Here is a 22,043-nt window from a genome sequence, read left to right on the forward strand (position 1 = left end):
AATCCTAAAAGAATGAAAACACTAGGTCTACACCATTAAAGTGAGAAATACAATTTCATGTCTCCTGAGATTTCACAATTGAATAATTAACACGGACACTTAGCCAGGACTTCTAAAATCACCAAGACAAAAGTAAGGAAAAGAGCCAAGAAATTAATGTAAAAATGTATACAGGGCCTTTGTAATTCACAAGTATTAAGAGCATATAGATCATCTGGAGAAGAAAAAACCCATAAAATAATTATATTTGCACTGTATAGTTCAGTTGACATAAAACTAAAAACAGGCAAAGCTAAACTGTGGCACTACAAGTCAGGATAGCAGTTACCTTGGAGGTAGGAAGTGTGACTAGAAGAGGGCATGAGAACACTTCTGGAGTTCTGGAAATGTTTTGCTTCTTGATCTGGTGCTGGTTAGAAGGGAATGCTCATTTTATAAAAATTCATCTAATTTTATCTACATTTATGATTTTCATTTTGTATGTTTGTATTACAGCAATAAACCTAAATTAAAAATAAGTATTTAAGTTATTAAAGGGTTAAAATGGATTCGAAACTATAATGAACAACTTCAGGTTTCTATGATATCTATGAGCCATGAAAGAATTTTTAAGGAGAGACAAATAGCATTTCTAGAATTAAAAAAAAGAGTCAAGTCATTGAATTTAAAATTTAATGGATGAATTAAAGAGCTGATTAGATACACTGAAGAAAGAATAACTATGCTGGAAGGTAGATTTGATGAGATCGCCAAATCTATAGCAGTGAGAGACAAAAATACTTTTTGGAAAAGTAGCTAAGAATCATGGAGAATAGAGTGATAAGGTCAAGAATATTTCTGAAAGGAGTTGCATAAGAATAATATAGAAACAAAATGGAAGATAAAATATTTGAAGTGATAATGACTAAGAATATTCCAGAATTAGGCCAGGCATGGTGGTTCACACCTGTAATCCCAGCACTTTGGGAGGCCAAGGCAGGTTGATTATTAGAGGTGAGGAGTTTGAGACTAGCCTGCTCAACATGGCAAAATGCTGTCTCTACTAAAAATAAAAAATAAAAAAATCAGCCATGCATGGTGGTGCACACCTGTAATCCCAGCTACTCAGGAGGCTGAGGCACAAGAATCACTTGAACCCTGAAGGCGGAGGCTGCAGTGAGTTGAGATTTCACCACTACACTCTAGCCTGGGTAACAGAGCAAGAGTCTGTCTCAAAAAACAAACAAAAAAAAAGAATTTTCCATGTCAATTTGTAAAAGCCCATGGTGCCAAGCTATAAAGGTAAGACAATTAGGCTGTAATAGACACCATATCAAAACAATATCCAGGAATATATCTTCAATTAAACAATATCCAATAAAACTATAATTCAAGAAGTTAGCCATACGTGTGTGTTTGTTGATACTGAGGAGTATAAAAAGGTTTAATACTATTTTATCTGCTTTTTGTGATTGTTAATTTCCATGATTATGAAAAAAATTACAATTTTTAAAATAATACTTTTCAACAGTGAGAACTAAAAAGATAGAAGTTTGCTGAAAGAGCTACTACAGAATGTACTTTGGAGGAAGAAGATTAACCTAGAAAAATCAAAAAGAAGTGAAGATAAGTAAATTAAGCCCTCAACATTATGTAAATCTAAATAAACACTGACCTAAAAAAAGACAAATTGGTAATGGAGTAAAGAACAAAGAGGATTTACAAAAGTAGACAACTGAATGGAAGAGGAAAAGGGGTTAGACAAAGGTGAAAGCATCTTAAGAACCTTGAATTATTCAGAAGAAGAGTGATGGTGATTAGGTTTACATTGTTAAACCCATTAAGCATGTTCATATTTAAGGATAATCACCAAAAGAAGAGAAATATAATTTGTATTTTTTTAAAGAAAATTCATTTCTATTATGTCTAAAAATATGTACTTCAATGGATAGAAAAATTCATAGATTTAACATTTGGATAGACAGATAATGCCTGTCTATTCAGCACATTTATTATTAGAATTTGCTGCTAACATTTTTTAAAACATTTTTGAAAAAGTTTTTCAAATTAAGTACTTTCCATTTAAAATCTTGTTTACATTATGTACATGCATTTGCTATATTTTCAAGTTTCATAATCTTGTTTGAAACCCACTTTAAGCTATTAGTTCCCATGAGGTAGGATCCAACAATATGACCCATATGAAGAATAGACACTTGCTCCTAGTTGGTTCACATCCAGATAGTTGAATGACTTCCTGAGTTCCCTTACTGCCATGAAATTCAATTCATCTTCCAGATTGTCATATGTTTACCTCTTCCCCTCTTTTCTCTCCAGTGTTGATCCTTTTCACTTCAGCATTGATTATGCTCAGGGTCTTTCTTGACATCTGGGGTAGATTCTTAGCCTTGACTCTCATCTTGAAAGCTGAAAAGGCTACAAGTTCCATAATGTAGCTACCAGGTGGTAGAGACTCAATCTGGTTCCCTTAGTGACCATGGAATAGAGATTCTGTTCTAATTGTTTCAATCCCTGCTAATCCTCAATGGACATACACAGTGTTTGTAAATGACTAATACAGTTAAGAAATTTGTACATCATCGTCTTCTCATGGAAGATCCTAGACTTTCCTTACAGAAACTGGTGGCTTCTTTTCTTGTGTCTTCAGGTTGGTTGAGGTTCCTCTTGGTTTGGTGGGGCATCTCTGATGCACAGTGAAACAGCTAGGAATGCTCTCCTGTAGGTCTAGGGTTGGCTAAGGTAGGTAGCTCTGCCCTACATGACTTGCATTTTCCTAAGACCACTGGGTAAACTTGGGTTAGTGTAGAGCTAAAAAGACAGAACTTTGCTGAAAGAGCTACTACAGAATGTACTTTGGAGGAAGAAGATTAATCTAGAAAAATCAAAAAGAAGTGAAGATAAGTAAATTAAGTGCTCAACATTATGTAAATCTAAATAAACACTGACCTAAAAAAAGACAAATTGGTAATGGAGTAAAGAACAAAGAGGATTTACAAAAGTCAAAAGAAAAGCAAAAATACAGAAGCCTCTTAAGGACTACATTGGAATTATCGCACTGTCACTCCTACATTATTCCATGGGCCAAAGTAAGTAACAAAGTTCAGCCAAAGGCATGCAGTGGGGCAATATACTCTTCTTTAGAAGGAGCAATTGCAAAGGGTGTGGCTAAAAGAAGGTGGTCACATCTCCTGATTTCAAAAGTTATGATAAAGCTACAGTAATCAAGATAGTATGGTATTGGAATAAGAACAGAAGAATAAATCAGTATAATAGAATTGGGAGTCCAGAAAAAAACTCTCATGTATATGGTCAACTGATTTTTAGCAAGGGTGCCATGACAATTCAGTAAGAAAAGAATAGTCTTTTCAACAAATAGTACTCAGACAACTGGATATCCACCTGCAAAATGAAGTTCAACCTGTACCTCACATCATACATAAAAGTTAAAATGGACCAAAAATGTAAATGTTAGAGATAAAACTTACAGGGGCAAATCTTTATAATCTTGGATTAGTTAATGGTTTCTTAGCTATGACACCAGAAACACAAACAACAAAAGAATAAATTGGATGTCATCAACATTTTAAAACTTCTGTGATTTTAAAGGACACAATCACGAAAGTGAAAAAATCTACATAATGAGAAAAAAATATTTTCAAATCATATATTTGATGAGAAATTGTATCTAGAATATGTAAAGAACTCACAACAATAAAAATACAATAAGTCAATTAAAATATGTGCAATGAGTTTGAATGGACATTTCTCCAAAGAAGATGTATAAACAGCCAATAAGCACACAAAAAGATGCTTAATATCATTAGTCATTAGAGAAATTAAAATCAAGACCACAATGACATACAACTTCAACCCACTAGGATAGCTAATTTTTTTTTAAAAATAGACAATGACAAGTGTTCACAGGGATGTGAAGAAATGGAAATTTTTATTTATTGCTGGTGGGAATATAAAATGCTACAGCTACTTTGGAATATAGTTTAGTAGTTCCTCAAAACCACAAATTTAGAGTTACCCTATGACATAATAATTCCAATCCTAGGTATATACCCAAGAAAAATAGAAGCATATGCCCATACAAGAACCAGTACATGATTGTTCATAATGGCATTATTTATAATAGCCAAAGAGTAGAAACAACCCAAATGTCCACCAATGGATAAAGTGTGATATATCCATATAACGAAATATTATTCAGCCATTAAAAATGATGAAGTACTGACACATGCTACAATACAGATGAAAAGTGAACAGCCAGATATAAAAGTATTATATGATCTAAAATGTCTAAAAAAGGCAAATCTATAGAAGCAGAAAATAGATTCCATGGTTACCACAGAAAAGGGCAAGGTGGGAAATGGGCAGTGATGGCTAATGGGTATAAAATTTCCTTTCAGGGTGATGAAAAACTCTTCTAAAATTAGCTAGTGATGTTGGTTGCAAAGCTTTGAAAAAACTGAATTGTACATTTAAAAAAATGAACTGTATGATATACAAATTAAATCTCAATAAATCTGTAATTTAAAAAATGGAATGACATGGAAAGGTTGAAAGGGACAGGGGCAGTGGCTCACGCCTATAATCCCAACACTTTGGGAGGCCAAGGTGGGCAGATCACTTGAGGTCAGGAGTTCAAGACAAGCCTGGCCAACATGGTGAAACCCCGTCTCTATTAAAAGTACGAAAATTAGCTGGTGTGATGGTATACAACAGTAATACTGAAGCTACTCAGGAGGCTGAAGCATGAGAATTGCTTGAACCCAGGAGGTGTAGGTTACAGTGAGCCAAAATTGCATCACTGCACTACAGCCTGGGTGATGGAGTCCAACTCTGTCTCAAAAAAACAGAAAACAAAACCAAACAAAAAGGTTGAAAGTGAGGAGCTGGAATATAATATATTCATAATTATTAACAAAAGAAACCTAATGTAGCTATATTCATGTTAGAAAAAAGCAGACATTAAGTCAAAAAGCATAATCAGAGATAAAAAGGGTTATTACTAAATGCTAAAAAAATTCACTCAGAAAATATAATTGTCTTGACCTATTATCTAAAATATTAGTGCAATAATTTTGATGTTTGTTCCCTCCAAACCTTATGTTGAAATTTGAGCCCCAGTGTTGGAGGTGGGGCCTAATGGGAGGTGTTTGGGTTATAGGGGTAAATCCTTCATAAATGGATCAATGCCCTCCTTTGTGGGTGAGTTCTCAGTCTATTAATTCTCACTACAGTTGATTGTTAAAAAGAGCCCTGCTGACTCCCCTTTGCCTTTTATCATGAGTGGAAGCATCCTGGGCCCCTCACCAGAAGCTGAGCAGATACCAGCACCATTCTTCTTGTACAGCCTGTAGAACTCTGAGCCAAATAAATCTTTACTTTATTAATTACCCAGTATTCCTTTGTAGCAACACTAAATGAACTAAGACATGTAGCTTTAAAATGTACAAAGTGAAAACACAGAATTACAAGTAGAAAGTGCTGAATCTCCAGGGTTTTTTTTTTACCTCTCTTAAAATTTCTTACACAATTTACCTCTCAAAAAATAATAAAGCAGAAAAAATATAGTGAATAGGATAATTCAACCACAAAAATAATAAGCCTAATATAATGAACATATATTAAACCTAGCATTGAATAATTAAAGAATACATATTGTTTCCAAGCCTGAAACATTTATAAATTTGACCACCTACTGGGTCACAGAGGAAGTCTCAAAAATATTAAAGTAATCTCAATTTTATGGACCACATTCACTGACAAAAATGCAATCACATGAAATCAAAACCCAAAAGGTAGCTAACTAAAATCTGTAATAAATTCATAGAAGCCAAGATTGCACCACTGTACTCGACAAAGGGAGACCCCATCTCAAAAAAAAAAAAAAGAATATTGAAATGTTGTCTAAATCACTGACCTCCATCTCCAAAGACAATGCAGAGCTATTATTTCTATCTTGTTATTAAGTATCATCTTAAATTATCTGCATGTTTGAATATAAAGTAAAAAGGTTTACTACAAGAGGAAATAAGATTAAAAGATAACAAGTGAAAAGTACTTTATTGGTACTAATGGAAATACCATTAAACAGTTACCATAAATCACAGAGATTCCTGTTGAAAAAAATTAATTCTTTGTCTACTTCGTTAAATATTCCACAATGACTGAAATGAACAAGTCAGTATTTGCCAAAATGCTCTGTCCCTTCCTAGTATGAGCCTTTGATAAAATGTGATGGAGAAGAGCACAGAATTTGGTATAACAGGATCTAGAGTTAAGTGCTTATTCTGGCACTTACTGGCTATGTCACTTTTGGTAAGTCACTTGACCACTCCAATAGCCAGCAAGAGTCTGGTGTAAACAATAAATATTTATGGCCTAAATGACTATTTGGCATTTCAAGGTCTTCTTTTGTTAAATGATACCAAAAAATATCTACCTCAAAGTATTTGGGGGAAGATTAAATAACATATCAGAAAATATCCAACTCTGCTTGCCAATTAGTTGTTCAATCATTGTTTACCTCTGGACCAGTGTCCAGATTCTACCCTTTTCGTTTATAGCATATGACTGAGGGAACTTAGCATTCTGGTATGGTAGGAGCTTGGGTAGTACACTAGTTTCCTAGGACTGCTGTAACAAATTATCACAAATGAAAAAACAAAAGAAATGTATTATCTTACAGTAATATAGGATAGAAGTCTGTATCTGGTGACACATTAAAATTAGGGCCCATCTCCAAGATTACCTCATCTTACTATCCTTACCTTGATTACATCTGCAGAGACCATTATTCCAAACACATTCTAAGAAGGTCACATTCTAAGTTTCCAGATGGATATATCTTTTTGGGGCCACTATTCAACCCACTACAGGTAGATACTGTAACATTTACCTATCCCATCCCTTCCACCTCTCTCTCTACTGTTGCATAGCTGATTCTCCTATGTTGTCTAACCTAGTACTATTCAGAGTAACGGCCAGAATTAGCTTGGTAGAAATGCAAATTTTTATGCCCACCCTAGGCCTACTGAATCAGATACTCTGGGAGTGGGCCCAGGAATCTGTGTTTAAATAAGCACCTTAGATGACTCTCAAGCAAATTAAATTTTTGAGGCACTAATTTAATGCTTTCCACCTATCCACACAAATATAACACTGTCACTGATTTTAAATAAACCAAATAAGTATTAATGCTTTCCTTGTTGAGTGTAAAAAACAACGTAGTTATATGGAAAGACTATATATACATATTTATTAAATATATATTATATATATTTAATGATAATTAGGATTGCTGACTGGAATGGCAAATGACAGAATTGCCTTTAATTGCAAACAACAGAAAATCCATAGAACTGTGTTTACATTAGATTTATATAATCTGCATAAACTGACTTGACATTGCCCATTTCCTTAAGTCACTATTCAGCTAAATGAAGTTTTCTTTTTTAATTCTTAAACAAAAAGAATGAGTCTGTTAGTTCTGTTAAATCTGAGGGTGTGAAATTTTGATTCAGTATTTTATGCTCAGGAAGACATAAATACGTTTTGTAATCTTCTTTTGAGAGTAATTGTCAGTCAATAATCACTAAAGAGCTGCCTGCTTTGACAGAATTTCTAAAAGTGAATCTGTGTGCTTTGAATAATGTACACAAACTCCTTGTTAAAAGTTATATAAAAGAAAAAGCCAATATCCTCATTTCCCTTTGAAAAATCTGCTTAGAATAAGGATGAAAACTAGTTACATGTAGCACTGCAAATGATGGTTATTACTTAATCTGAGTATCCAGAGAGTAGGGATAATATAGTTAAATCTTTGGGCCTAGATGATGATTGCTTTCAACTTTCCTTTGAAAAGGACGGGAGGATTAAAATGATCATTTGCCGGCCCTATTTTAGACACTATTTCAATAGAAAGAACACAAATCTAGTGTTTCTTATATAAATGTCAATCATCAGTTGCTACATGCTCCAGTCTAGTCAACCTTTAATAGAGTTCTGCATTCCTATGAGATTTGAACAATATCAGAGACCAGTCCCTGGCAATATGACTTATAAATATCTTTCTGTTCCCTGCACTCTCTTCTTCAGCCATGTGTAAGTTTACAATAAAGCACTGTGGATTTCTCTGCTTTGAGGGGCTTATCAAAGAGAACACTGGAGTGTGTATTCAAGCAGTGAGCTGAAACACAAGAGAGCACTTTCCCTAAAAATAGCAGCTGATCACCAACCCACCTTAAACAAAAGGCATAAAAGGCCTTTGATTAACACTTACAATCCTGGCTGAGGATAGGAGTACCAGGAAACTTCAAGGAGCTCTATGATTTGGTGCTTCACTGATAATTTTTAAAGCCTTACATTTAATTTATTTTTTAGTGGTCTTTGACTATACATACCAGAGATAGACCATGAAAATCCAGGTATTTCTTTTTGTAATAGAACAGATTTCACTTATAATTATAAGGAGTTTAAGAATACTAAGGACTAATCCAGACAGGGTGTCCAGGGAAGGACGAACCCCATGGAAAGCAGAATTTGTGACACAGTTGCTTAGCTGATTGAATAAAGTCAGTAAATTAGATTATTTGACCTCTAATTGTAGACTTTTTGAAAATCCAAATCAGTTGAAACAATTCCTACTTGGGTAGTTTTTTCCTAAAAACAACAGATATCTTAGCAAGGGGAATGTTGGGAGAACATACTGTTTTTAGGGAAGACTTTCTAGAATTTATGTGTTTCAATTAAATTCTAAAAAGCTGATGCAGAGAATATTCAGTGGATATAGTATCCATATTATGCTATTTTTCTGGACAAAAGAATGAATGTCAAATGTTTCATTATTTGTTTTATAATTTTTCTCTATATCAGCTAGAATAGTAAGGATAACCAGCCTGATTATTCAACCCATGGATCATTGTCAAATGCTTTAAGCATTTACCTTCAGTATAATGCATAAGAAGATCTCTCTCATACACAGGAATAGACAGACTCTCCACAATAGCACAACTAAAACATTTAAAAAATTATTTAAAAAATGTTGTCTAGTGTAGTAGAGTATAAGTTTAAGATGTATCTCTAATATAAATATTTCATGATACAGCAAATTATTTCTGGAACAAAGTGAAAGAATTATTATTATTATTATCATTATTTGAGATAGGGTCTCACTCTGTTCACCCAGGCTGGAGTGCAGTGGCTCACTGTAGCCTGAACTTCCCAGGCTCAGGGGATCCTCCCACCTCAGCCTCTTGAGTAGCTGGGACCACAGATGCATGCCACCACACCTGACATAATTTTTGTATTTTTAGTACAGAAAAAGTTTCACCATGTTACCCAGGCTTGTGTTGAACTCCCGGGCTCAAGCGATCCACCTGCCTCAGCTTTCCAAAGTCCAAGGATTATGGGCATGAGCCACCCTCCTTGGCAAAGTAAAGGTATTAACTACATAAACAAAAAGACAAATAGCATCTCAAAATCATTATAATTTTAAATAATTTTAGAAGTAGTAATTTATAGGTTTTTAAAGAAAGAAAATAGGTCTGTGTCATTTAACACAAATGAAAAGTTGAAAGACTTGTGGACAAAAGCCAAATGCTTATAAATTTGAAACTGTAGGCTTGAATTCTGCTATAAGCCAATTTTCTTTTCACTGACATTGTATTTTTTCCAGTGATATCTCTCCCCTTTGCAAGTAGAATAGTAGTGTAACTATTAGGCATAGAAAAATCACTTAATATAACTAGTGTAATTGCTACAATCTATAAAATACAAACCCATTATTCAAATTCCTATTCTATATTATATCAATAACCTATTGATTGGTAATACTGGTTTTGGTTTTAATGGAATGGAGTGAAGATGATGATGGTGAGCAAGAAATATTCCAGACTTCAGAGAAAACTCAGATTCATTTTGTGTGGAGTCTGAAGTTGGAAACAGGACTTATTTGTCTCTGAATCAGAGAGAAAGGATTACATTTTCAATAAATATAATCAGCAAAATGCATGGAAGAAAACTGCATACCACAACCTTAGGTCCAAATAACAAAGGACAACATCTGGCAGCTGTTCACCATTTGATAACTGGTGCCTGAGGAAGATTTTGTTTCTTAAAAAAAGGGCAGCCACATTTTGTGGAATCATATTTCTTGCTTTCTGGCTCAAAGTTAAAATATAGAACAGAAAACAGGGAGACTTATGGCTGAAAAGTTTCAAATTTTTAGAATCTGCAGCACCAGATTTTAAGTATCATCAAATTCAAATTCCAAGTAAATTAATCTCAACTGAATTTTTAAATGGGCATTATGTATAGAGAAAAATTAATACAAAACCAGTCATTATAAACAGTGACATTCAAAAAGGATACTTTTGTGTTTGCTTTTTAGTAATAAGGATGAAAACAAGTTTTAAATGACTAGAGAAAATCACTGATAGATAAACCTCAATTTTTGTTTACCGAAAACCAGATTTGCATAATTAAACTGAATTTTCTCAGACAAACCACTCACTGCACTGGGAAAAAAAACACTGGTTTAGGAAGGCATCACTATACCCCTCTCCAATTCTACTTTCTTAGAATACCCCCTTACAGCTGCAACCCTAGCAACAATAAGCAGCCCAGCAGCCCTGTGAATGGAAAAACTTCCCCTTATAGCTAGTTGCTAGCCAACATTTCTTACACTACTTGCCCTATGAACTTGGGGAATAGTGCGGTCCTCGCACTATGACATACTATTGTTTTCTCTCCAGGGGAGAAAAACAAAGGAGTTTTCAACTCTGCTATACTCACCCTTGACACGTATTTACCCTGTACTCCTCCTCAGCTTCTCCCACTCCCACTGGCCATTTTGTGAAAACCACAAGTAGGCAGTTTGGCTGAAGACAGATCCATGAAGCGAAAATCAAATACAAAAAAGGGTTAAGCAAATATATAAGTCTCAACATAGACTTTTTCTTTTTTAATTTAAGGAGCAAATACAATAATCTGCACCAGAAAATTGGTATTCTGAAGCAAGGGATCTTTGCTTGCCTTCATAAATGGTGTATAAAAGGATTTGGAATCAGAGATTTATCTATTTTCTCTAATTGTAATATTTTACTACTAATTGTTATCCTATAGAACTCCTATAGACTTTAATTCAAGATAAAAGAGGTAAATCTTGCAATTTAATAAGCAGGGTTAGTTATGAAGTCACTAAAGAGTATCTTGTTAAAATCACCCTCTGGAAGGGCGTTTTAATACTGCCTTGTAAGGAGGCAGTTTCCCTCTACAGATTTTGAGCATAGGGCAAATGAAATTAGTATGAAAAGAACTTTCTGGTGGGATGTGGGCGGCTCATGCCTGTAATCCCAGCACTACGGGAGGCCGTGGTGGGAGGCTTATTTGAGCCCAGGAGTACCTTGTCTCTACAAAAAAAATACAAAAATTAGCCAGGCATGGTGGTGCACACTTGTGGTCCCAGCTACTTGGGAGGCTGAGGCAGAAGGATCACTTGAGCCCAGGAGGTGAAGGCTTCAGTGATCTGTGTTCATGCCAGTATATGCCAGCCTGGGCAACTGCCTTGTCTCAAAAAAAGAAAAATGAACTTTGTATGTTAAGATTTACACTGATGATTTAAAGTAATAAATGGATAAAATGGATAAAAATTTACATTAGGAAACTTTCTGGGTAAGGAAAATTCTTTATTTTGATTGGGGATGGTAGTTTTATGAGTATATATATTTAAGAAAAATTTATCAAACTGTACACTTAAGATCTGTGCATTTCACTGTGTTTAAATTTTACTCCAATAAAAAATTAAATTACGAAAATGTTCAGTCAAGGTGGCTAAATAAAATTTACAGGAGGTCGTCATTGTGGACTGTGCCCTTGCACTAGGCTCCAATAATCCAGACCAAACTAGAATGGAGTCACTCGCACTAGGTGTCATGTAATCAAACTGAACTGAGACATGAGTCAGTTTTCCAAAAACCAGGAGATTTCACAGCAACGAATAATAAGGGTCCCAGTCAATCTGAGCTGGCATAATAAGAAAGTCTCTTCTGCTTTAAGCCACAAAAGGAGAGTAACTTGAAGTAACCTGATGCTAACCAATCTGGTTTTTTGCACAATGCTGTTTCCTTCTTCCTACTGGAGCTGCCTTACAAAAGCTGATCATTCTGCTAATCCCAGCAGAGCACCCTTCTGTTTCATAGATAAGATGCTGCCAGATTCATGAATCTCTAATAAAAGCCAATTAGATCTTTCAACTCAATTAGTTGAAAATTTCTTCTCTGAAAACTAAAAGAAAACTATAGTAATAGTACTGAAAATGGCAAAATGGTGATGGAATACCTGAATGATTCAAGTCTGGGGGACACTGGCCTATGGAAAGGTGAGTGATGCCCACAAAGTAGAATACAAAAGGAAATTAAATGAGTTTTGAAGCCTGACTGTGACTCTTCCCAAGGGGTTCTGCTCCTTGTTATTCTTTTCTGAGATTTCTCTCTGCCTAGGGCTAGAACCCAGCAGTAGGAATCTGCTATAATATATTTATCTTCTGGGAAGGATGCATATAAATCCAAATAAATTAAGTGAGTTGCAGTACATCAATTCCATATTAATAGCAAGCTTAGCAATTAACACAAATATCCAGACATCTAGTCATAAAATATAAGCAACTTATCCTGTTAATTGGGCTAATGAAAATTTTTTGCTTTTTATGAAAATTTTTTGTAATAACTTTGGAGAGAAATACTTTTTATCAAAAAACATAATAGCTGAAATTCCTCATATTGAAATGTATAAATCAAGAAAGTGGTCCTTAATTTTGCTGTTCAAATAGTAAGTTAAATTATTGGCATTAATAAGTGTTAGGGAAAAAGATACACATAATTTCTGTATGTAAACAAAAAATTAAAAAATAGATCCGTTTCCAGTTAGTAACAATATCTGGGATAGAGTTAATTAGGAATATGTAAAATTCTCTATTGAAAAAACTAAATAAAAACGAATAGAGAACCAAACTATGTTTCTACATGGACGCATGTAGTGTTATAAACATGAAATTTTTCCCTAAATTAGTACATAGATTTTTTTTTACTTCGTGTCATAGAAACAACAAATTATGATGTAAACTGGCAACAACTTCTTTATTATACCAATACCTGTCAGTGACAATTATGGCATTTGCAAGCACTGATGGTGAAAGCACTTCAACATAATCCTTCTACTGGGAATTGTCCTTAAAAAAACAATTCCACAAATAGGGTAGGAGAGGAAGCTATACTGATGAAGATTTTCATCAGTGTTACCAATAACAATAGAAGAAAGGTTAAGTGAATTGTGAAATATATTTTATATTAATAAAAGAGCAGTCTTTTAAATCATGTCAAAAAAACACTGAAAGCCCCAAAAGAGACAATTTTACTATATAAATACAGAAAAAGAACTACAAAACATTTAAAAGGAAAATCAGAAAGTGTTTGTAACATATTGACAAATTATTAATAACTAATAAGAGTGTCTATGCCTACAAATCAATCAGAAAAAAATATAAGCCTAAGAAAAAATGGGTAAAGGTATAATTAGGAAATTTTCAGAAGAAAACCCAGGCAATACCATTTAGGAAATAGACATGGGCAAAGACTTCATGACTAAAACACCAAAAGCAACGGCAACAAAAGCCAAAATTGACAAATGGGATCTAATTAAACTAAAGAGCTTCTGCACAGCAAAAGAAACTATCATCAGAGTGAACAGGCAACCTACAGAATGGGAGAAATTTCTTGCAATCCATCAATCTGACAAAGGGCTAATATCTAGAATCTACAAGGAACATAAACAAATTTACAAGATAAAAACAAACAACCACATCAAAAAGTGGTCGAAGGATATGAACAGACACTTCTCAAAAGAAGACATTTATGCAGCCAACAAACACATGAAAAAAAGCTCATCATCACTGGTCATTACAGAAATGCAAATCAAAACCACAGTGAGATACCATCTCACACCAGTTAGAATGGTGATCATTAAAAAGTCAGGAAACAACAGGTGCTGGAGAGGATGTGGAGAAATAGGAATGCTTTTACACTGTTGGTGGGAGTATAAATTAGTTCAACCACTGTAGAAGACAGTGTGGGGATTCCTCAAGGATTTAGAAACAGAAATAACATTTGACCCAGCAATCCCATTACTGGGTATATACCCAAAGGATAATAAATCATGCTACTATAAAGACACATGCACACGTATGTTTATTGCAGCACTGTTCACAATAGCAAAGACTTGGAACCAATCCAAATGCCCATCAATGATAGAATGGATAAAGAAAATGTGGGACATATACACCATGGAATACTATACAGCCATAAAAAAGGATGAGTTCATGTCATTTGCAGGGACATGGATGAAGCTGGAAACCATCATTCTCAGCAAACTAACACAGGAACAGAAAACCAAACACCACATGTTCTCACTCATAAATGGGAGTTGAACAATGAACACATGGACACAGGGAGGGGAACATCACACACCGAGGCCTGTTGGGGGGCAGCTGGCTAGGGGAGGGATAGCATTAGGAGAAATACCTAATGTAGATGACGGGTTGATGGGTGCAGCAAACCACCATGGCACGTGTATACTTACGTAACAAACCTGCACGTTCTGCACATGTATCATAGAACTTAAAGTATAATTTTTAAAAAGGCACAGCTAATCCTAACTGTCTAATAGAACTATGATACTATTATAAGTCCGAGAATTTAAAATTTTCTTAAATCCTTACTTCCTATGTCCTTCTAAGGAGAAATTTGGAAGAAAAGTACTAGCATTTATTAACCACCTATTATAATATAGTAACTATGAGTTATTATAATTGCTTTGTATATTAACATTTATAAAAATCATACTGGGTAATTATTATTGTTGCCAATTTAGAGAGATTGATTAAATGAGGCTAAAAGATGTTTAGGTTAACTTTCCTAAGGTGACACAACAACTAAGTAGAAGAACTAGCTCTTGCAGACAGAGTTGTCTCAATTATAAGTTTGTATTCTTCCACCACAGTATACTGTTTCCTGAATACACACACACACACACGTATATAAATATATACACATACACGTACATATCTATTCAAACATCTTTCAAAATCTATTACAGGTAACACCATCAGCTGGGTACATTATTGTTTTTCAGTCCTTATTTTATTATTTATCTTAGGCCCACTTGACTCAGATATTTATTATATCCATTAATTCTGGCCTGCACAAGTATTTTGATATTCTACAGATACTTAATGAGCTGTTGTAAATATCTTATAGTTCACGGGATATTAGAGTGGGAAGGGACTTACAGAATCTAGACCTACTCCTTTTTATCAAGTGGAACTCAGAGAGATTAGTGTGACTTACTCAGAGTCTCTTTCATTCAGACTGCTGCCAGTGGGGCAGAGGTGATCAGGCAGGTGCATGTGTACTACACACCTCTATCACACATGACTGAAGAGCTAAAAAGGGGAGCTAAGTGAAGGGCAGAAGCTTGTAGATAGAAGTCTCATACTTGACCACAGGAATGCCAATCAAAATAGGCACTTAGGAATAGTATTGAAGATGGCAACACCCTTATATCTTGGTTCAAAGAGGTGGCAACAACTGATGCTACAACTCAGCACAGGCCAACGCACAACTTTAACAACTTATTCCTCAAGGTCCACTCCTGATTCAAGGGAAGCAGGGAAACACTGTGAGTAGCTTTGATCCATCAATTACTCTTTGGGAATCTATCCTATAGAAATAATAGTACCAGCATTTAAGGATATATATCCAAGGATGTTTACTAAATCATTTCTTATAGAAGCACCAAACCACACCAGGAATTTGAAAACATCTACATATTCATCAGTATATGACTGGTTAATAAAACTTTGATACGTCTACTGTGGTACGCTATGCAGAATGTTAAAAACAGGTCTATATTTGTTAATCTAAGTATTTAAATCTATAGAGTAACATATATAATAAGATCTCATCATAAAAAATAAAACAATCACAAAACATTTATACGTATATACACATTTGTTTATATAAATATATAAGTATTATCTCTGGTTCACAAGTGAAGAAAACAGGCATAGGGATACTGACCATGGCCAAAAACACAATGCAAAATGGATGATAAAAAAGTAAATAATTGATTCTAGAGCCCCTCACCCTGGGTTGAAAATCTTAACAGTTTGTATTTTGTTTATTTCTATAAATACTTATGTATTATATAAATAATGTATTATATAATGTATATAAAAACTATGTATTACATAAATAATGTATTATATAATATATGTAAGTACTTATGTATTTATATAAATAAACAAAATACAAACTACTAAGATTTTCAACCCAGGATGAGGGGCTCTAGAAGCAATTACTTACTTTTTATCATCCATCTTTGCATTGTGTTTTTGGCAGTGGTCAACATCCCTATGCCTGTTTTATTCACTTGTGAACCAGAGATAGTATTGAACATGCCCCATAATTGTTGTTGGAATAAAATGAAATAACATGTATGTAGTGCCTGGCACTTAGTAATTACCTACCATATTTTGCCATTATCTTTTGCTTTCATACCAACAGCTTTCTTTTATACATCTATAGTATTTTATATAAAACAGTGCTATCTTTAAAAAGATTGTGTTCAATATCCATAAAACCAAACTGTAAAGAAAAATAAAAGCTACCTTACTAGGTGAAATTAACATTCAAATCGTAATGAGGCTACCTTGTCAATATTTTAATAGGAACTAAGAAAAACTAACTAATATTAAATAAAAATATCTAAAAGTTCCATGTGGCTAGAGTAAGTTCCTTAACTTCTCTAACCACAAATGACCTTCTTTATAAGATAATGATAATAATGTCTGCCTTGTTTTCCCCTCAGGGTCTGAAGTGAAAAACAATGCTTGTGGAAATGTTTTATAATCTTGCTAGCAACACTAAAAATATTTCTAAATGTTTATTCTTAAAAATTCAGTGAAATCAATGCATTTCATGTATCTCTATTAATTTAGTAAGTAATATTTAGTTTTAAGACAAAAGCCGTCTCAAATTTCCTGTTACATATCTGTAAATTCCTTCCATGGTTTCTCAGTAACTACACTTTTACCTTTTATGGCTAAATATATAGTTGAAAATGTTACAAAGTGTTCAGTAAAATAGTCAATAATTTCAAGAACCATTTAATTTGTCTATTCTATGTCAGTTTGCCTCTCTATAACAAGCCTTCTCATTCCTTGGCTTTTAGCCTAACATGCTATGTTTCAGTATTATTTTGTATTAACTCAATATAAATTATATTTGTAGTTTGTTGAGTCCAGCAGAACATCCAAAATCATTCCAAATGTTGGACACTTGTTTTACACAGCCCTGTTCCATGCATCTCAGGATATCTAGTGTCTCTAATCCTTGCCTAGTAAAACACCTTGTATTCTCCAAAATTACTATAACCCACAGCATCTCCAAAAATTTCTAAAATGTCCCCTAAGACAGTATCTCTCAAACTATCTGTGGTAAAGGATCAGTTTTCTCCCCAGTCTATCCGAGATCTATACTTTTATTAAATAAAATAAAAATGAGTTACTAGAGAAAAAATTAAATAAAAAACAAAGACATATTAAAAAATACGAGCTCCATTTTATACTATTAGATTCAACAGACAAAAAATATTCTATCAAATTACCATGCAAGTTCATAAATGATTACTCTCACTTTCTGTACATTTCTCATTGCAGACCAACAAATAGTTTAAAGGTCAGATCTGGCCCATGGCACTGAGCCTGAGAATAGTATTGCCTTTGTTAAGAACAACTGGTACAAATAAAAGCAATATATAGAAACACTAGTTATTATCTTTATAGTCTTTGATTCTAAATATCATTTAGCAAAGATTGAAATAAACCTATCCACATTAACAATACTGCACTACTTCACATATTCTTGTCTAAATCTCCAGATGAACACACAAGACCTATATCCTTTCTTTTATAAAGGGCAACCTTGTTTTCTATGATACTGAATTCCTCTCTGCAAAGGAGCTGAACATTACTCAGCCAGTGAAAAGCCAAAATTCCTATATTTATAAGCCAAAAGGCAAAAAGATAAAACAAAACCTGATTTTAGAAGGACTCATAAAATGTACAAAGAATACAAACATGATGCCCATCCTTTGCCTAATCATCTATAGATACATGCCCAACATCCTTTTCTGTTGCTCAAGGTTACACTTGACCTTCCCTTGATCTGCTCTGCCTCACCACTCAACATGGGAAATCTCACCATAGTCTTTTCATTCTATCATAATTCCTTTTATTGTGGCACTAGTATATGTCCACAAGTATTTGTTTTAGGCACCAACTCTTTCTCTTTGTTTAGTGGTAAGAACATCATCTCTTGAGGAGAATGTCAAGGTTCATCCTATCTCAGCCAAGTTTTTGACAGTAAGTAAACAACTCTCTGAATACAATATTCAAAATAATGTATTAAATTTTAATAATTCTTTAAAAATGCTGTTGACAATTTTCATTTAAAAAATTCCAGGTTCAGAAAATTCATTAAGATGGCTGATATTGTTCTCTGCTTAAGTTTAAGGTAGACACCATGTTGAGCTGTAAATTCTACTTAAATTTTCTATAAGATTGTGTACACACATTAGAGTAATATAGTATATAAAAATATTTTAGTATATGAGTATGTATATGAAATATAATTTAAGTAAAAACAGTCATTTACTTGTTTACTTATAGTTCTCTATTGTTCTAATTTCTGACAGTCTGATAACATTAATATAAGTAACCATAAATATTAATTTCCTAGTATTAACCTAAGAAAGGAAACATATACTGAAGTAACATTTAGAAGAAAAAAATGGATTGTATGTCATTGTTTGTTTCTAAATAATTTAATTTTCTTTAAAGAATACTGTTAAATGAAATTTGAAGTTTGTATATTTTATATAATAAAACACAATCTTACCCTTTTCTTGGCCAGTGCAGCAACTTTGTCATGTGTTTTGGATTTATCTGTAAGACAATGAAACATGGCTGCTTCAAAAAAGTGCCTATGTTCCTGTTCAAATAAATACTGAGTTACACAATTAGAATTTTCTACTTTCTCATTACTATTATAACAGTATTTTGTTCCAGTTGTCCCTTTAATTAATATGCTAATAAACTGAGCTGCCCATTGTTTAGTAGAGCAATGCAATCCAAAAGTAATAATATGAACATTTTTATACTTATTTGGCAAATCTCCTCTCTTAAAGTTGGTTAGTTGGATGTCCTCAAGTTGGTGTCTAGTATATCTTATTTCTAGGTTCTGGGGAGCTTGTGTGCTCCGGAGTATATAGGATCTAGAACTGAATCCCAGCTGCCTCCATTTTCATATCTATCTACTATATGCTGGACATGGGACAAGGACTTTATATAGATATCTTATTTAATTCTCATTATAACCTTGTAAAGTACGCAGTCCCTCCTCACTTCACAGCTGAGGTAAATAATGTACCCTGCCTGAGGTCATGCAGCTTGGCCAGAACCATCTGATCACAAGCCTCTAATTTTTCCAGAATATCTGCCGTCTCCATTTGGGACCACTGAGCTGCCAACAGTGCCTCAGAGAATGATTCAGCAAGAATGGAAACTACTAGTACATTTTCTCATTATACCACTCCTAAAAACAGAATAATTAGTAACCAAATAGTTCATAAAAAACTATCCCAGGGTATTATTTTGAGATGTGCTAATGTATATATGTGTGTATATGTATCTATTGGTTACAACTGTTGTCATAAAATATAGAAACTCAGAGGAACAGGTTACTATATTCATGCCTACAACCGGGTGGTTACATGTAAACTATCCTCTTTCCTATATCCAGCTGCATATTTAAGATGATCCCTCTTTCTGGAACACCCGTTCTCTCCACTGATGAATGCATAAGGTTATGTGCTACTACAGATATTCCTCTGATTAGGATAAAACTCCACCTCTTTTGCAAAATCATAGTCATATAAAGCCATGAAATTTTCTTCCTTGTATTATGGTTAGTTATGAACATGTCTAAGTATTCTGTGAAACTAGAATATTCCTCAAAAGCAGCGACCACATTTTATATGCAGTAAGTGTTCAATATTACTTATAATTAAAAATGTATATGTATTTCATCCAAAATCTCATATGAATCTGAAATATACATTTTACCTTAAAAAAATTAATGTAATTTATTAATTAAAATAAACTGATCATTTACTTGGTATCAGCTACTATATTAGACAGTGTAAGATATAAAACAATGTATATGCTCTTAGACTCTCTTTATTGATAAACCAGGGGTAATAATTATTTTTCTTAAACTTTTAGTTTCAGGGGTATATGTACAGGTTTGCTATATAGCATAGTACCCATTAGGTAGTTTTTCAATCCTCACCCTCTTTCCACCCTCCACCCTCACGTAGGCCCCAGTGTCTATTGTTTCCTTCTTTGTGACCATGTGTACTCAATGTTTAGTTCTCACTTATAAGTGACAACATGCAGCACTTGTCTGTTCCTAGATTATCTTGCTTAGGATAATGGCCTCCAGTCCCAACCATGTTGCTGAAAGGACATTATCTTGTTCTTTTACATGACTGCATAGTATTCCATAGTGAATATGTACCATATTTTCTTTATCCAGTCTACAATTGATGGGCATCTAAGTTAATTCCATGTCTTTGCTATTGAAAATACTGCTGCAGTGAACATATGTGTTCATGTATCTTCATGGTAGAATGATTTATATTTCTTTGGGTATATATCCCAGAAATGGGATTGCTGGGTCAAATGACGGTTCTGTTTTAAGTTGTTTGAAAAATTGCCAAACTGCTTTGCACAGTCACTGAACTAAATTACATTACCACAAGTAGTATATAGCATTCCCTTTTCTCTGCAACCTCGCCAGTATTTGTTATTTTTTGACTTTTTATTAATAACCATTCTGACTGGTGTGAGATAGTATCTCATTATGGTTTTGACTTGCATTTCTCTAATGGCCAGTGGTGTTGAGCATTTTTTCATATGCTCATTTGCCACATATATGTCTTCTTTTGAAAAGTGTCTGTTCATGTCCTTTTCCCACTTTTTAATGGGGTTATTTTTTTGCTTATTATAAATGCTGGACATCAGACCTTTTTCAGATGCAGAGTTTGCGAATATTTTCTCCCATTCTGTAGGCTATTTACTCTGTTGATAGTTTCCTGTTGTACAAAAGCTCTTTTATTTAATTAGGTCCAGGAGTAAAAATGATTACCTCACTAGTATATTATGAGATTTAAATAACATAATCTACTTAATTAAAACTCCTAAAACAATGTGTGAAGATAACAGATAATCAATAAATATTCACTTCCATTTTAGCTAACAGACATGGGGTGTGTGTGTGTGTGTGCACGCGTGTGTGAAAGAGAAAGAAAGACAGAGAGAGATCTTGATCTTTGGAATACTAGGAAAAACACTTTAGTGATTATATATTTCACTATTGTATCCTCTTTTTAGGTGACTCCACCATTCTTCTATCTAAATAATTATTTTCATCTTTTTAACATAGTTGGAAATAATTGATGAGCAATAATAAAATAGCAACATGTTTCAAGAAATAGGAAAAAATAAGATCACTAAACTCTGATAGTATATTTTGGATTAATCATGTGTAAAGGGCCCAGTAGAACCTCATGGTAATTACAAGATGGAATAAGTTTTGTTGTATCTTTAAAAAAAAGTAAATTTACTCTTTGTTCTTTTGAAAACCTCTAATAAGAATAAAAGTCATGATGAAATATCAATCATTAAAAATAGTTAAAATTGAACAAAATGAAACTCAAAAACTAAAATTGGAGTCTATGTATCTGGATGGTATAGAGAGAGTTAACCAAAATGGATGTTTGCTATGTTTCCTGTCAAAATATACCTCATTCTTACGTAAATTTTCTAACATGGCAATAAATTGGGAACAGAAATA

The 22,043-nt window shown here is 33.7% G+C and overlaps 1 protein-coding gene across 1 annotated transcript in view; it reads right to left on the reverse strand.

Moving 5' to 3' along the window:
• Positions 1–22,043, reverse strand: part of ZCWPW2 (zinc finger CW-type and PWWP domain containing 2) — a 166,201-nt gene that overhangs the window by 13,449 nt on the left and 130,709 nt on the right. The window contains exon 5 of the mRNA XM_030812240.1: positions 19,026–19,072. Within this exon, the coding sequence (XP_030668100.1) occupies positions 19,026–19,072 (47 nt within the window). The remainder of the gene's footprint in view (positions 1–19,025; positions 19,073–22,043) is intronic.

The sequence above is a fragment of the Nomascus leucogenys genome, chromosome 4 (assembly GCF_006542625.1).
Source record: "Nomascus leucogenys isolate Asia chromosome 4, Asia_NLE_v1, whole genome shotgun sequence".
NCBI lineage: Eukaryota > Metazoa > Chordata > Mammalia > Primates > Hylobatidae > Nomascus > Nomascus leucogenys.